The sequence below is a fragment of the Pan troglodytes genome, chromosome 1 (assembly GCF_028858775.2).
Source record: "Pan troglodytes isolate AG18354 chromosome 1, NHGRI_mPanTro3-v2.0_pri, whole genome shotgun sequence".
NCBI classification, from domain to species: domain Eukaryota; kingdom Metazoa; phylum Chordata; class Mammalia; order Primates; family Hominidae; genus Pan; species Pan troglodytes.
The window spans coordinates 51,326,219-51,344,636 of record NC_072398.2 but is presented as its reverse complement, the minus strand read 5'-3'; the positions used below and the strand labels follow the sequence as shown (position 1 = coordinate 51,344,636).

The following is an 18,418-nucleotide window of genomic DNA, read 5'->3' as shown; positions in this document are numbered from 1 at the left end:
CACATAACTGGCACTCAGAAACATTCACTGAAGGAATGAGAGGGCTGAATACTTCCTATGGTGTTTAAGCTCTTCTTCTGATGTCTGTGAAGAATATCACAACAATTCTGGTCAAGCCTAGAATCAGTCAGGGATTTTCTAAAACGAGTGGCTTTTTAAAGTTGCTGCAGAAGATTTCACTGCTATTGTTCTAAAGGTAGCACAGCATAATTGTTAAGAGCTCAGGCTCTAGTACCATAGAGACAAGTTCAAATCCTAGTCTTACTCTTAAGTCTGTGTGCTTTGGGCAAGTTGTTGAACTTGCCTCAATTTCCTTATGCTTTGAAAAGAATAACAGTCAGTAAATTTTATAGCTGAAGTGAAGACAAATGGAAGATGTAGGCTCTTGGCACATTTTCTGACATATTATAAATACCAAATAAATAGTTTCTATTACTATTTATGTAGAACATCTAACTGGAAGTCTAATCAGAGAAAATAAATTGAAAAATAAGGTCCTGTAACCATGACATTATAGCTTTAGCTCATTAACTAGGAACTTTAAGCAATAAAAACAAGTCTTTATGAAATTCACTGAATTAATACTCTGACTAAATATACTTATACACTTACTAAAGTTGTTAATCACAATTACAAGAGTATCAACACGTATGGTGGAAAAATGGTAAAATGAAACCAGGATTTGGCAGTTACAGATACATTTGACCCTTAGTCAACAGATCTTTCCATTATAAAAACTGCTTCTTTTTAATTGATTTGAGTTTACAAGGTTTTCTTTAAAATTAAAATGTTCCCTTAAAAAATACATAATAAAAAATAAAAATTAAAATAAATGTTTCCCTGAAGGCTATCAGTTGTTCACACCTCACTGTTAATTAATCAGATACATACTTTAAGTAACACCGGTGTACTTAAAAGGAATTGTTAGTTGAAAAGTGGTGAGAAGAGGGGTAATCTTAGTGGAGCAGGCCTATATAATGCTCATTGTGAGAATTTTTACCAGTCACCAGGCAGCATGATGATAATGGCACCTACAAGGTGACAGCAGAGGGGATCCAGGAATTGTAAAAGGCATCAAAGCAATTCCCTCCATACTCCATGGGATTATACTAAGTGCTCTTTAAGGAAACTCAAGTTCTGTTATTCTACTCTTCTCTTATTCAATGTCATAAGAATTAGTACCACAGTCTCCTAAATAAATACTTCTAAAAGGTCAAGTCAGGATCACCTTTTAGCAAGTTCCCCCACAAGGCACAGTGACTGACCTATCACAGAAACATGAGCCAAGACATTACTTTCTATAGATAAAATTAAATTACTACTTGAGATAAATCAAGAGTTTGAAAGTGGGAAAAGTTTTTCAATGTTAAACATTAAGCTTATTTCCAAGGAAGAAGTATTATTTTGGAAATGATTAAAAATCCAAGAGCTCAAATGTGATATTCTCATTGTTATCTAAAGTACCATGGCCATCTGCGTAAAGCACTCTAAACATGTCTATTGCTAGTATTATATGAACACTTTAAAATGTATACTGTACACAGTAAATTATTATCCCCTAACTTGCAAATAAAACATGAAAATTTAGAGAAAAAGAATATATTATCTGAGCCTAAGAAAAATCTGAAAATGAGAGAATATTATCAAAAGCACATCAGGAACATATCACCTTGAAAGTCAAGAAAACAAAGTTATAAGAAAAAACCTGAACAAACTTGCACTGTGGCAACACAGCAGTGACAAAACAACAGTCTTAAAGCATACCACTGTGAAATCTGCAGCAGAGGCCAAGCAGCCTCTCACATTTTACAGTGGAAATCATGAACATCAAAAACCAAGAGGTCACCTTAGATTAAAGCGGCAAAAATAAAGAACATGTAAACAAATGAAAGCACCTAATGAGAAAGTGATAACCAAACCATTAAAATGTAAAATTTGCAACACACCTATGAAAGTAATAATCAACAAATACTGAACAGTGAAATTTGATTTGCTTTTTACACTTGCAGGCAGCTATGTGAAGGAGGATGTAATGCCCCAAGCCACATATAAAAGTACATATATTCTCAACTATTTTCTATATAAATCAAGAAGGGCATAACCCAAGGACATGGTTCTGAAGAATCACATTACATTTTGTTCCTGGCTAGCAGTGCAAAAGAAAAAACAGTTTCATTTTATTTTATTTTTTAATAGAGATGGGAGCCTCGCTATGTTGCCCAGCCTGGTCTTGATCTTCTGACCTCAAGGGATTCTCCCACCTCTTCCTCCCAAAATGTTGGGATTACAGGTATCAGCCACCATGCCTGGTCACAGTTTCATTTTCTTCAACAATTTAGCTTATACAGTTTGCATTACTCTAATTTATCCTAGTGCATCTGAATTGAGAGAGACTCAGAGTTCTTAAATGAACACAAAGTTACAGCAAAAACAACTATCATGGTAACCACATTTTACTCAGACTTTTTCCATGTTGGACAATAATGCAATACCTCCTAAACTACTTTATTATCTGTATGATTCATCAAGGTTCTATTTTCCAAATGTTAGAGTTTTGTTGGGTTTTAGTATGTATGAATGTTTATAGATGAGTTTTAAGGTAAATTCACAAACATATATAGCAACTGTTCTTATAAATATTTTGCTATGAGGAGAGGAAAGGAGACATAAGCACTGAATGAAAAGAGTTTGAGGATGGGGTATTCCAAAACAGCCCATTCCAAGACATATATGGACTTCTATTTCTAATGCCCCTGTACTGTCATACCAGCACACATTTAAAATCATTTCTACAAGCAGCTCTCTGTGGATTAATGTAATCAACATTCATTTATTCAATGGCCAAGCATTAAGCTAGGTCCAATTTATTTTTATTTTTTATTTTTTAGAGATAGAGTCTCCCTCTGTCACCTAGACTGGAATGCAGTGACACAATCTCAGCTCACTGCAATCTCTCTCCGCCTCCTGGGTTCAAGTGATTCTCCTGCCTCAGCCTCTCAAGTAGTTGACACTACAGGCTCTTGACACCACACCCCGCTAAATTTTGTATTTTTATTAGAGACAGGGATTCACTATGTTGGCCAGGCTGGTCTCAAACTCCTGACCTCAAATGATCTACCTGCCTCTGCCTCCCAAAGTGCTGGAATTACAGATGTGAGCCACTGCACCCAGCCCCAGTTTCTTTTATTCATTCTGTAAATATTCATTAAACATGTCAGATGTGTTAAGTTTTTTCTTAAGAATACAAATTAATAAGTTCTGGTTCATGAAGAACTTACCTCAAGCAGGGCAAACATACATTTAGACACATCAGTATTTCTCTAAATGACCATATTAAACATATCTATAATAGTACAATAAGTGCTAAAATACCAAGCAGAAGCAAAATGTTGTAGAGTCTAGTGTAGATAGTATCACTATAGACAAAAAGTTATCAAATGCAAAAAGTAAGTTTAGAGATACCTTTCTTGTGCAGGGCATGGAGGACACTAAGAATTCTTTGGCTTAAGGCTCTAATTTAACAAAAAAGTGAAAGGCAGTTAAACTGTTAACATAAGTTGCAGATAAGAAAAATTGATAATTTGATACTGGGTTGGATAGGCAGATCAAAGTAGAAAGCTGGTAGCAAAGAAGAATTTGTTCCTAAGAGAAACTGTTCTAGGTAAAAAGAAAGGAATAAAGAAAACAAGACGTGCTAAAGATGTTTTAAAACTACTATTAAATAGCCAGAACTATTAGATCAAAGATTCACTAAATATGAAGATGCAAATCCTAAAAATGAAAAGTGACAGGGAGGGAAATGGGATGAGTTAGGCTCTGCAACCACAAAGAAAAAACTCAGTAATTGTTTTAGGTGGAATTATATTGGATTCATTAATTTTAGGGAACACACTGTATTCCCATTTGGAAAAAATGATTTGTACCACATACAGTTTATACTCAAATATTTCCTCGCATGATAAAACCACCTATACACGTGAAGTCACTATGCAATGGGAGGCAACACAGCAGTAGTTAAAATACAGACTCTGGACAGACTACCCTGGGCAAGTTTCATCATTTCTCTGTTCTTCAGTTTCTTCATGTGCCAAATGGAAACAAGCATTTCCTATATCATAAGATTTTTGTGAGGCTTAAATAGTACATGAAAAATATCCAGAATTGTGCGCAGCACAGAATAAGTACAACATATTAGCTGCTGCTGCTGCTCCTCCACCTCCTTTTCCTCCTCCTCCTCCTCTTCATCGTCCTCCTCCTCGTCCTCCTCCTTCTCCTCCTCCTCTTCCTCCTGCTCCTCCTCCTCCTCCTACTACTACTGCTACTATTACTACTTGGAATAAATTATCAATAAAATAAAAAAAGAGAAAGCTAGAGTACCAAGGCCACTTCCCAGAAGAGAAATGCTTAGAGGCATACCCAATCTTTTATTGACGAAAAGTTACTTTTCATTTCCCTGAAGTCTTAAGTCACTTTGGGGAAGGTGGGGACAGTATGGTAACAATGACTTCTGTTAACAGAATTGAGGAGAGGCCATCACTGCTGGCTGTACTTCCCTGCCTGCTAAAAGGAAGACAGACAACAAAAAGAATAAGAACACTAGAAATTATCTTGGAGATCTACCAGGAAGAGCATTAAGATCTAAATTTTGGCACTTCACTTTTGGACAGCTGGAGCAGAAGTTACTGGGAGGTTGTTCTGCCAGGGAAACCTCCATTAAAAAAAAAATGCCACAACTAATCTGTCAGACACCAGAAGAACAAATTCTACTAACACACAGGGGACACTATAGGGAAATACTACCAACCCCTCTTATGGCATTTTTTTAGATTTGTAGAGCACTCCATATGAAACTAACAAGCTATTTTCCAGAATGTTCTGAAATGTGTTGTTCTCAAAAAAAAAAAAAATCAATATAATGCCTCTGAAACAAGTCCAAATAGCAGTAGATCAGATAAAGATCACAATCTTACCAGAGGAGCTTTATCAAGTTATATTTTAAAAGCTAATGTCATTTCACACTGTTAACTAAAATTTAATTAACAACCTGTCTCTGAAGATACTTATCTAAGCTATTCAGGATAAATGAAAACATTTAGACTTACCTATGAAAAATGAACAAGAGAAGCATGCCAAATACCTTAACATAATGTCACCAATCTTAGTATAAACTAAATTTACTCTAAATACATTTTCTATTTGATCAGTCAACAAAAATTATATATTCTGAGAGTTCTTTAACAAAAGCATTTTAATTGATTTCTCAACATCTATTCATTGCCAATTTAAATAAATCAATCACAATAGTCTTGCCACCAACCCCTTTACCTCTACCCCACCAATGATAATTTCAGGAGTGGTCAGGTGCATGCCAACTTAGGCTACCAGGATCTAAGGAAAGGCTTTCTAGGGGATTTGAAAAAGAAACTTTCTGGCTCTAAATAGAGACATGTAAAGCCAGTGTCTGTCACCCCCAGAGTCATAAACAAAAAAGCAGAGTTCCAACTTCCACTGACAGTCTTATAACCGCAAGAAATCTAAGCCCTCCAATGACACCATTACTGTGAGTGGCAGAAATGAGAAGCAGAAAGCACCTGGATGTTTGACAACTTCTTGTATGAACTATATCAAGTTTCTCTAGCTTCTCTATTATTTAAACCAATCTTATGTTTGTACTCCAAAGCATCCTAATTTATACATTTTGTTTTCCAAGTCTATTACTATTTAAGAATTTCACCCATGATCATTTAATGTTAGCAAAAAAAAATTATCGTACCTTAAACAAGCTGATAATGCACATATCAGAGCCTCATTAAAACAAATAGGTACTAACAGTTAAATATGAGGATTCCAATAACTTTTAAAATATTTTTCATATATTTTTCTATTTAAGATTTAGCTGTAAAGTAGAACATTGATAAAATATTACAGAAACATAAATCTCTCAATTTGGCAAAAAAATTTACTTTTATAGCCCTCTTATAGTTATTGATTTTATTATTTATAGTTACTACTTTATCATTTATTTATTATAGTTACTGATTATAGTTATTACTTGTTAGATCCTAAAATATTAGCCATATTCATACTATTTAAGTCATAATAAAAGAAGAAAGGTTACTGCTGCTTACATGGCTGAGTTTAGTTTTTTAAAATATCTTTAGAATTTTCTGCCATTTAGCCATATAGAATGGATTATTTGCAACCTACAAAGAAGCCAACATTATTTACTTTAACCATTTATCATATTTACAACTTTACCAGGCTAGATATAAACTGTTAAAATACAAATGAAGATGCTTCTAAAAAGTAGTGATTTAAATAACAACAGCAAAAAGACAAGGTGTAATATTAAAGCAGGGCAGAAGTAGAAGATACAAACTGGAATAACTAGCTCATGAAAAGTGGAAAAGAGCAAAAAGAGGAAGAAGGGAGTAAACCACTCAAAAGCCTTTATAAGAAGACCACAATCTCTCTGACACATGCATAGATTGGGTGTCATATAAGGCAAATTGATCTTTTAACAAGATCACTTTAATACACATTTAAAATTAGAGAATCCATATTTTCCAAGTGAAATTAGCCTGTTTTGTGTGTGTGTGTGTATATATATCTATAAATATATATAAAAATATATATCTATAAATACATATATATCTATAAATATATATCTATAAATATATCTATAAATATAAATATATATCTATAAATATATATATCTATAAATATATATCTATAAATATATATAAATATCTATAAATATATATCTATAAATATATCTATATATCTATATAGACTTTTTTTTTTGAGACAGAGTCTCACTTGGTCACCAAGGCTGGAGTGTGGTGGTGCTATCTCGGCGCACTGCAACCTCCACAACCCCAGTTCAACTGATTCTCGTGCCTCAGCCTCCCCAGTAGCTGGGATCACAGGCATAGGCCACCATAATTTTTGTATTTTTAGTAGAGATGGGGTTTCACCATATTGGTCAGGCTGGTCTCGAACTCCTGGCCTCAGATGATCTGTCCACCTCGGCCTCCAAAAGTGCTGGGATTATAGGCGTGGCCACCGTGCCACGCCTTTACAAGCAATATCAGATGAGCGTTACTTCACGCACCTTCGGTAATGTTGTGGTAGATATTTTTTAGATTAACTTATATCATAAACCACTATAGAATAGAATTAAATTGGAGCTGAAAATATAATGTATCCATTTGAGTATCCATTCTACCTAATATATCCATTCTTCAAAGAGAACCCGGTTGGGGCTCAAAATAATGCAAATGGACAAACTTTACTACATACAGGACAATAAAAGATAACTTCATCAACTAGAAAAGGCTCCCTACAACCTAGGATCACTCCTTGCCAATAGACAAACCTGACCACAGCTGCAGTTCAGATAGACCAGGAGTACAGTAGTAGGGCTGGTGGAGCCAACAATATGTGACTTCATACTAAAATTAGCCATGCCCATTTCACCACAACTGGGTTGGGCTTCTCTATTTTAAGGTGTGCAGCTCCAAATTACTTAAGAGTAGGTAATTGCTGGATAGTTTCTGAAGCTAAAATTGTCAGCAGACTTTCCTCCAAGGCTTTAGGATGGCCAATCAGTCTCCACAAAACCCCTATGCTAAATCATCATGCTATCCAGGGTCTAAGCACACAGCAAGTAAAGACATATACTTTAAGTATCTAGAAAGACATACCATGCAAGAACACATTAAAAGAAAATAGGCAAGAAAAGAATTCCTTATTCTTGTCTGCTAACCCTGCCCCCTACCACACATATGCACAATACACAATATGACAAAAGTGGAGGGAAATGATGAAAATCATGACATTAAAGTATTATGCTCTCATCTTTTCAGGAAATTGTACGGAACTGACAGCTGAAACCCTTCCAAGTAATTTCACACTATTGTTTACCTCCCTGCAAAAGTGCTGTGCTATTGGAGTAAATCCAACAGAAGGGGCTACTCAGTCTGCATTCTGCGTTCTGGAAACATCAGAAGGGAAGTGGTGTAGTTTCCATTGGTACTAGCAGGAGAATGTGCACTAATGTTTAAAAAAAGACACTAAATTTCCACACATAAATGAAAGAAAATGAAAAGACTCGCCCTTTCACCAAAACTAATGATAACTTTACCAACGAATGGTGAAGCTGAGTTGTAAGTTATATGGGCTTAACAACACACCTGAAATTCAAGCTGCACTGATAACATTCATGATTTTTACAATCCCAGGGCAAAGACTTAACACCTATTTTATTACCAGCAACTTGAGACACTCAATGCAGAATACACATTTAGTAGTATTATTTTCCTATTACTATCATGTTCCAGCAGTCCACAATATTAACACTTGCTTTGACAGATTCAATCAATTATTTTAAGAATTAACAGAACAGGCCAGGCACAGTGGCTCACGCCTGTAATCCCAACAATTTGGGAGGGCAAGGTGAGTGGATCACTTGAGCCCAGGAGTTCAAGACCAGCCTGGGCAACGTGGTGAACCCTGTCTCCACAAAAAAATATACAAAAATTAGCTGAGCATGGTGGTGTGCATTGGTAGCTCCAGCTACTCGGGAGGCTGAGGTGGGAGGATCACCTGAACCCGGGAAGGAGAGGTTGTGGTGAGCCCTGATCATGCCACTGCACAGCCTGAGGAACAGAATGAGATCTTGTCCAAAAAAAAAGAGACCTTGTCAAATAACAGAACACAGAAGACACATACCTTCATTTTCAGAGGCATGACATTTCACTTTCAACACCAAGTCAAAGGTTCTGTCTGGATTTGCCCTAAAAGAAAAAAGTTTAAATTAATTTCCTATGACAAATAAACATCTCCATGAAACTTGTATTTTCTTAATTCTAAAACTAATCTTGTTTTTGTCTCAATACATTTCATGTGACTGTATTACTACAGTATAGTAGAAATAACAATGAAACTGTTTTCTCAATTGAGCAACTTAAAAGAGCTGAGACTTAGGAATTCTGAAACTTGGGGCAAAGCATTTAAACGCTGAGACTGTTCTCCCGCACCTATGAGGTGCCTTGTCCACTTCACAGAATAACAGTGAGGATTATAAATCAAATAACATATGTGCAAGTACTTCATTAAGTACTAAGTGCTACAAAAATGCAAAGTATTGGTTTTATCTTATTGGATCAAATTTAAAAGCCAGAGTGTCCCTAAGTGTCATTATACCCTGCCAACAGAGTTTGACACAGGTTCTCAGGCTGTCTCCAAAGGACTTGCAATGTAAGTGTAAATGATGAATACATGGTTCCACCTGCCAAGTTCTAGATCACCATAAAACATTGATAATGCTCCATGAATGTGATATGTTGCATATACTTTTCTTAAAATGTATTTACTGTACTTATGCATATTTAAAGTAGCAAACTATTCATAGCTCTAAGGCTAGCAACATAAAAAGCCTTCTTTTTCTCCATTATCTTTGGAGAAACCAGCCATCTGCTTCCATGTTAGATTTTCCCACTAGAAACTGTAAGTTTACTTTGCTTAATTCAGAAGTTATTGACTTTTTTACTAACTTGCCATATTTGCAAAATTTCAAAGCAACATTGGTTAAATTTCAAAAAGTGAACTGAAATATACTGAGACACTTTTTCTTCATAACATTGCTGTTTAAATCTCTCGTTCCATCATAAGGTAAAAGATTAAGTCTGTTACCACAACGGCCAATGTGTTAATATCTCAGTTATTCCTGCTAACAAAACCTTAGTGCCTTTGTACATTGGCTGTATTTAATATGTACTTCCTTCAAGAAACGAATGCCAGCTCTGACTTTAAAAAAAAACATTTCTTTTTTTGGAAGCTTTTCTTATAAGATATGAATCTGGAAATATAGGAAGTGACAAGACATATAAATTAACATGCAAATATACATTTTTTTAGCCTTTCCGCTATTAACTTGTTTCAATGGGAATAATCTGGGCTCAGATGACTTCCTCCCTCTTAAAACAATTAATGTCAAGAAGCATACTATTTTTACTCACTTACCCTGCCCACCATGATGTCAAACACACTGAAGAAAATAATTCTATTACATAATTTCCCTCTTTCCCTAATATTCTTTAGAATTTCTCTTAGGTGCAAAAGTTAAATATTGACTCAGTTTTACTTCTGTGAAATTCAAACGGCCTTTCACAATAATACAAATATACATGGCATTATTTTAAACTTTTTGAGAAGGAGGTAGTAAAGGGTGGGTAAACGAAGTAAAAAGGAATTCTTTCCAAAGTTAAGTTTCAGAAGAAAAATATAAAACTCATGCCTCTAAGATACCTAGAAACAAAATCACCACCGTTATTAAAATTGCTTTTTACCTAATCTCCTGAGCAAAGTAGTCGTTGATAAATACTTTAGCACACACATAAAAGTACCCTCTAATTGGATACCGTTTTGCAAGAACCATGCATCTACAGTTGCTGCATAAAGAAACACCAGAGACCAATCTAATTTTATAAGCAGAATCATAAGAAAACATCCAAGACAAAAGTAACAAACAGACTTAAGAAAACACCGGTTATATTTAATGCTCAGAGAGCACTCGGAATAATAACCTCTTAACCTCAACGCTGACTCCCTCCCGGACACCACACGCACACAGGCAGCCCCAGGAGAGTCACATCTGACACACTCGGGGGAAGCACGAGAACCCCTCAGCGGCGGTGTCAGGGGCCGCCCGGCCTCCCCTGTCCCCCGAAAGGCGGGCGTCGACAAGGCGCTAGTGGCCTCTCCGGGAGGAGCCGCGCCAACCACGGAGGGCCGGGGACGCAGGGCGGGCAGGCTTTGCGGCCTAGCGCCGTCCCGCCGGCCGGCCAGAGGCTTGGGGGCCGGACCGCACCCCCAGCCCGCCCGGCCAACCTCGGCCGCCCGGGGAGCCGGTTGAGCGCGGAGGCGCGGAGGAGCCGAGTTGGCCTGGGAGGGGCCGCCGAGGGACGCCCGCCCCCGACGCGCCCGGGCCCCCCCACTCACTTGGTCCTGCAGTCCATGGTTACATGTCGGTGTGGGGCTGTCCGTCCGGCCCCCGCGCGCTGGCCTGGAAGCCCGCAGCCCGGCCGCGCGAGGGTCGCGCCGTCCCCGCCCACGCCGGCGGCCACACCGGGAAAGAGGCTGCTCACAGCAGCCTTGGCGGCGGGCCCATGTCGGCTGCGCCCCCGGCACTTCCCCGCCTCCCACCCCACCCACCAGAGCCTTTCTGTGACAGCAGCGGTGGCGTGGCCGCCGCCCCCGTCTCCGCCGGTAGCCGCCACTAAAGCTGAGGCCTCTCAGTTCCTGCGACCGGGGCCGCCCGCTGCGGCTCCTGCACCTTCTTGCAAATCAGGAAGTCGCCGGGAGGGGGAAGGGGCGCGCGGGGACGCGCCCAGCGGCTTCACCTGGGCCGTGCGGCTCGCAAGTCGGAGACTGTGGAGGAGGCGGGGGCCAGGTCCCCGCGCCCGGGCGGCCAGAGGGTGCAGGGGGAGCGCTAGTGCCTGCTGGGATGGCCCACGTACCGCTTTGCCACCGAGCCAGAAAGGCAAGGTGCCCCCTGTGTCCTCAGCATGAACCAAACCGGCTTCCTTTCTGGGTCCAGTCCAGATTCCAGGGCGTCGGGGCTGCAACCCCACAAAGGGCGAAGTACCTGGAAAAGTACCTCGACCTGCAGTGTTTTCCACACACATACACACGGACTTGGGTTCCTTTCATTTCATACTGCAAATTCAGAGCTCAAGTTGATGCCCCTGGCTCTTGCGTCACTCCAGCTGTGGCCTGCTTACAGCTCTCTGAAATCCAGAGCTACCCCCTCCTGATTCAGGAATGTTCAGACATGTGCACCTGCTAAATAGCCCTGTCAAGTAGCCAAATGGTAGTGCCCCACTTGTCTGCGCATGTGGGAGGCAGACATTCCTATACCACAGACTGCAGTAATAACCAAGGACTAACTTTTGAACACATGTACATAGTAGCAGGCCTCATAGTCTGGCAGTTTAGGCGAGTTCAGGGAGGGCACCACTGAATAAACGTGGGAGGGACTGATTTACACAGCCCTAAAGCACATGTGAAGCAGGTTATGTGCACTCTCACCCAGTACTTGTCATAGGTGTGTGATAGATACTTTCATCAGCATTTTACAGATGAAGAAACCAGGGAGTAATGGCAAAGCTGGAGTTCACACCAGGTCTATCTGATGCTGATTATTTACTTCTACCTCATATTGCCTGTCTCCCTCCTCTGCTGTCTCATATTTAGGATCTACTGAGAAGACAGGTAGAAAAGTCTTATGATGGACATTCAAATGACTGTGGAAGGCCAGGCTCTTACACAGAGATCTTCTGGGAAAGGCCTTCTCCCAGCTAACACTGCCACCCTTGACACATAGCCACAGTGTTTCTTCCAAAAGGTGGTTACTTCAGACTTTATTCATGCAGAAGTTAAGATGATGAGAGGAAACCAAATGTGGTATGAATGTAGTGTGAGTCATAAGACATAAAAGTCAGAAAAGGAGTCTTAAGAATTAAAAAACTTAAGAGTCAGAGAACCTGAAGTTGCACTCAGTTATATAACCTTAAACTTTCTTGCCAAAATTGGGTACTACTTGGTCAACAAGATCAGAAATATTGTATAGCCATGGGCCTGTTAGTAAAAAATGAGGACGGGCCATAACTGGGAAAAAAAAAAACAAAAAAAAAAACATGTGTTTATCATAAAGTGTTGTCATAGCTTGACTCGGGGTGAGACACTTCAGTTTCTCGGTTCCTACATTTGTAAAATGGGAATTATTACTTGTACATCACATGAGCAGTGTGATGTTCAAGTAAAACAGGTGCTACAAATTTGTATTATCTTTTGAGAAATTATTCTGTGAATTTCAGTTTCACAATTAGGCAAACTATACTACTTAAGTTTTCTTTTCCCAAATAAAGATTTTTCTGCATAAGTGACCATACTCCGAAGCCTTGAAAAAAAAAAATTCGTAAGCTAAAAGCCACTTCTGCCCCAACTGTTACCGAATTTCTCAAACTTCTCCTTTCATTATAATTAATTATTTCCAAAGAAAGGAACCCTACTTGGGGTGACCATATTGAGGACTTTTTAATTTGGTGTGAGGAGATAATAATACAATTGTTTTCCTCATCCATTGTTGGGATTTTATTTTAAATGACAGTCATACCCTTGAACAGTATAAAATTGTTCTTCATTCCATTTATGTTAAGTATATCGAGGGAAATACAACACATTCGCATCCCAAAGCAAATCTTTTTAAGTGAGCTTTTAGGCTGACCATAATGAAGAGATTTATCTGTTCTGTTATTACTGAAATAAAAGGGATAGGAACATAGGTGTACATGATTTACATGCATGAGGTGTTAAAAAATTAGAAAACAAATAGCATACACTTACCTTGGTAATAGCTTTAATGAAATCGATGGTATAACTTTAGTAATACTCATTTCATATAGAACTTCCCATATGACTGATAGAGAAGTGTACAAAGGGCAAACCTTCAAATTAGTCTTAAATCTTCCCAAGATCATATTTCAGCAATGATATTTCCTACTCGACAATTAATATTAACAGTTTTCAGGACCATACCAGTCAAAGAACATAGTCTGTATTGTTGTCAAAGAACATGGTCTTTATTTATTAATTAATTTGTTATTAATTAATTAATTTAGTTAATTTTTTAAATGTTTTGAGACTTAAATGTTGTATGTGGTTTGTAAAGAATATATATTCTGCAGCTTTGGGGTACAGTGTTCTAAATATATGTCCATGATCAAATACGATGATTGTGTTGTTGACATCTTCTATTACTGAATTTGCATCTGCTTGACATAATTCAATTAATGGGAGAGATGAGTTTAAATATCCTAACATGATGGTAGATTTTTCTATTTCAGCCTATAGTTCTTTCAGGTTCTACCTTACACAGTTTGGGGCTGTGTAATAATATACACATCAGTTTATAATTTCTATATCTACCTAATAAATACAACCATTCATCATTATGTTGTTACTTTCTTTACCTCCAATCGTACTTTTGCCTTAGATTCTAAACAGTTTTCTTCTGAATAGTATTTGTCTGATGTTAGGATATCTCTTTTCATCCTTTTACATTCAAACTTTCTAAACCATCATGTTTCAAATTTATCTAAAATTTTTAGTCTTGATTTTTAATCTAGTCTGATCATCTTTAGCTGTTACATCAAACCCCTAGACAATTTGCATGTATTAAAACTGTTGATAAATTTAGGCTGGGCGCAGTGGCTCATGCCTGTCATCCCATCACTTTGGGAGGCTAAGGCGGGTAGATTAGTTGAGGCCAGGAGTTCAAGACCAGCCTGGCCAACTTGGTGAAACCCTGTCTGCTAAAAGTACAAAAATTAGCTGGGTGTGGTGGGTGGTGCAAGCCTGTAGTCCCAGATAATAAGGAGGCTGAGGCTTCAGAATCACTTGAACCTGGGAGGCAGAGGTTGCAGTGAGCCAAGATCATGCCACTGCATTGCAGCCTGGTTGACAGAGTGAGACACTGTCTAAAAATAATAAAATAAAAAAAAGAGAGAAAAATGCTGATAAATTTAAATCTATTTCTGCCATCTAATTGTGTACTTCCCGTTTGTTTCTTCTGATCTGTTTTTTTCTTTCACTTTTGCATTCTTTAGGATTACTATTTATGCTTTCATTTCTGCCCCCACCTCTTCTAGTTTGGAAGTTATTTACTCTGTTTCTATTAATTTAGGAGTTATCCTAGAAATTTTAATAGGTACATTTTAACTGATTAAAGCCAGAGTTCACAAGGATATCCACCCTCTCTCAAACAATACAAGAACCTCTAAAACCCCCTCAAAACTAAAATCCCCCCAAAAAATGCATTATGAATGTTGTTTTATACAGTCCATGTTTGTTTAGATTTACTCAGAACTTTACCATTCTTTTGTATTTTCATCTTAGATCTTCTATGTAGGATCACTTTCCTTCTGCCTAAAATTCTTTCCCTTTTTGTTTGAGTTGGAATGTATTTATTTATCCCTCACTCTTGAAAAATATTTCCACTGATGAAGAATTCAAAGTTTACTATTATTTCTTTCTGCATGTTATCAATATCATTACACTGTCTTCTAAGTTCCCTAATAACAATTGGAACTTTGAAAGTAATCTTAAAATGTCATCTGTTTTTTCTCTCTGACTGCATTTATGATGTTTCATTTTTGTCTTTCGTTTTCTATAGTTTCACTGTGAAGTATCTAGGTGTAGATTTTTATTCATCCATCTTTCTTGGTTTCTTTAATTTTCTTGACTCTGGATTGGTGACTTTCATCAGTTCTGGAAAATTCTGGACTCCTTTCTTTCCATTCCTTCTGGGACTCTGATAACACATGTGTTATTCTACCCTCCATGTTTGTCAAACATCTCTTTTATAGTATGTCTCTCTTTATCTGTCTATGCTGTATTCTGGAAAATTTCAAAAATATTCTCCTGTTCACTAATTCTTTCTTCAGCTTTGTCTCATTTTCTGTCAAAGTCACCCATTTAGTTTTTAATTTATATTATTTTTATTTCTAAAGTTCTGTTTGGTTATTTTCCAAATCTGTATTCTCTTAACTCATATTTTCAGCCTCTCTTTAATTTATTAAAAATATTTAATATACATACTTTAAATTCTATTTCTAAAAATTCCAATATCTGAAGCATTTGTGGGTCTGCTTCTACTAACTGATCTTTTTTCTACTTGTTCATACTTATGGTCTCTTGATTTCTTCTATGTATGTGATTTCTTTTTATGTTATGTGATCCTTAGAACTTTATATATAGAAATTGAGTGACAGCTGAAATGAAAATGAGTTCTCTGGAGAAGATATTAATTTACTGCTGGTAGATGCTTGGGATCACTAGCAATTCAGAAACATAAACACTAAATTCTCAGCTTGAAATTCTTCAGACCATTCATGTGAGACCTGGTTTGTAGCTATGAATCCTCTGGGAAGCTTTTTTCCCCTTAACTATGCTCCATTGTTTGAGACAATTGTCCTTGAATACCTTTGGGGTGTATCAGCTTTATGAAGAGTATCCTGTTGGATTTCCCACATTAGGAAGGGTCTGAAGCCCCATAAGACCATGATAACAGTTCATGGTCTTCCAGTTCATCCAGCTTAGGAAAAACCCTGAAGATGAAGATGAAAGGTGGCTTTTTTTTTTTTTTTTTTTTGAGATGGAGTCTCGCTCTGTTGCCAGGCTGGAGTGCAGTGGCGTGATCTTGGCTCACTGCAACCTCCACCTCCTGGGTTCAAGCGATTCTCCTGCCTCAGCCTCCTGAGTAGCTGGGACTACAGGCACCTGCCATCACTCCTAGCTAATTTTTGTATTTTTAGTAGAGGCAGGGTTTCACCATGTTGGTCAGGATGGTCTCCATCTCTTGACCTCGTGATCCACCCACCTCAGCCTCCGAAAGTGCTGGGATTACAGAGAGAGGTGGCTCTTGTAGCTACTTTTATTTGTCCCCCATCCTCCACCCCTAAGTATTCTCACTTGATTGCCTGCTCTTCAATGCATTGCAAGCTTTTAAAAATACTTAATTCTGAATTTTTAGTTGATTTTCATGAAAGTTTTGATCAGACTATAATGGATAATTACTTGGTTCTGACTATAGTGTCATGTAAAATGGACTAATTGCAACTTTTTAATCCACCTAATAAGGTCCACTTTCCTCAAACCAGGTCCCAAAAGTCCCCAACTTATATATCCTTATATATTAATGGTGTAGAGAAACCCAACTTCAGGGCTTTTAGTGAGCCAACTGCCCTGATTTCCAGTGTACTATGACAATTAGAAAGGTAACTTCTGGCTTCCCAACCCCAACCACTTATTCATTGAATCCTTGTAGTAATATGCCTTAAACAAAAGTGAAGAGTTACTGATACCCAGGACTACTAAAGTTGACAGCTCCTTTCCCTTCTGAATGTGAAATAATAAACACTATTATAAACTCTAGAATGGTATTTTTAAAAATAATACTATTAATAATGCTTCAGGTTCAGTATAAATTAACTAGACTCATAAGCCTCACCGATGTATATAAAGATTTTGAGTTCCAAACAATTAACTTAGAAATGATTTTTTTGAGGCAAGCATCTCATGAGTTGTAGCTAACATGTATCCAAGTCAGGCATTTCCTAGACTGTAACTCTGCACAACCTCTTATTACTATTCTTAGGTGAAATTTATTAATAGTATTACCACCTTCATTTATTATAGAAGAAAAGTTATAAAGTATTTAACAAACTGAATTTATTGAAGCTCTTAGGAAACTATCTTTAAATTATTTTATCAGGACCTGCCTTTTAATATTGACTGAGATAGTGTTGTTAAGGAAAACATCCTCCTGGCATGTTGTCCTTTTTATACTTAGCAGCAATATCATGAATTTCAATCTGAAGGTAAAATCTCCCTCAACAAGACATGTGAAATACTTTTAAAATAAAGAGAAGATGGAGGTGGGGATTCGGGATCAATATCTTCCCTGAAAGTTTGCCTTTCTGAGTTGTTTCACACCTCATAGCTCATAGAGTTAGCATTCTATGTTGATTTAAAATCCAGTTTAATAAAAATGTTGTCTTCCAGTTTGTGGACAAAAGAACTCAGATAAATTTTGACACCTTTACAACCAAATCTGAACATATCCAAATATTTCTAAAATTCAATGGGTCGATGAAGATATTTGTATATCTTGCTCTTAAACTTTTAGTAAGAAAATACAGTAAAATTCTCAAAAATAATACAGCACAGCAAAAGATCTTCTTCTGCCTTTTTCAGGTGATTTGCCAAAAATTCTAAATAAATTTTCTTACCTCTGACCAGTTTCTGCTTGTTCTCCCTTATCTTTGTTCCTCAATCTGCCAGACATTGTAGAACTTAAAACAGTCCTTGGAGTTCAGAACAAAGAATAATTGAAGCAGAGTGTCACCAACAGATGGTAATCAGTGGAGTCAAATTTTCTTCAGAGATTCTTTGAGGATTCTCATTTGGACTTCAAGAAAGAGTGCTGTGTTTGTGTAACCGTGTGGCATTGCATGGGAAATAATTTCCCAACGCCACCTACAAGATACTCCACGTAAATACAGTCTTCCTTGTATGGCAGCTCTGCTCACACCGATTTAACACTCTCAGGAGAATGAGTAATCACATCCAATGAGCAATGTCATTAGAATTTACTGGAAGGAAACATAAATGATCATCTAACATGATGATAATAGTTCAACAAAATCAGCAGCCCCATAAGCAACCCTAATCCTAACGCAAATAGAGAGATTATCAAAACAAATTGCTGTGTGCCAAGTTCTGCTTTCCTAAAATAAGAGAAAATAACTAGCCAAACATTACATGCATTTGTATATGATCAATTCTAGAAGGG

General features: G+C 37.6%; 1 protein-coding gene across 8 annotated transcripts in view; it reads right to left on the bottom strand.

Annotated features, from left to right (window-relative positions):
• DENND1B (DENN domain containing 1B) overlaps positions 1-12,087 on the bottom strand; it is a 257,532-nt gene extending 245,445 nt beyond the window's left edge. For 2 of the 8 annotated variants that reach the window (XM_063794102.1, XM_063794107.1), the window contains exons 1-2: positions 11,523-11,629; positions 8,734-8,798 (exon numbers count right to left, since the gene is read on the bottom strand). In XM_063794102.1, coding sequence (XP_063650172.1) covers positions 8,734-8,798; positions 11,523-11,572 — 115 coding nt within the window. In that variant the 5' untranslated portion in view covers positions 11,573-11,629. Of the gene's footprint in view, positions 1-8,733; positions 8,799-11,004; positions 11,466-11,522 lie in introns of those variants that run through there. The other 6 variants (XR_010151374.1, XM_063794083.1, XM_063794087.1 and 3 more) reach the window with 6 other exon arrangements.
• Between the last annotated feature and the right edge of the window lie 6,331 nt (positions 12,088-18,418).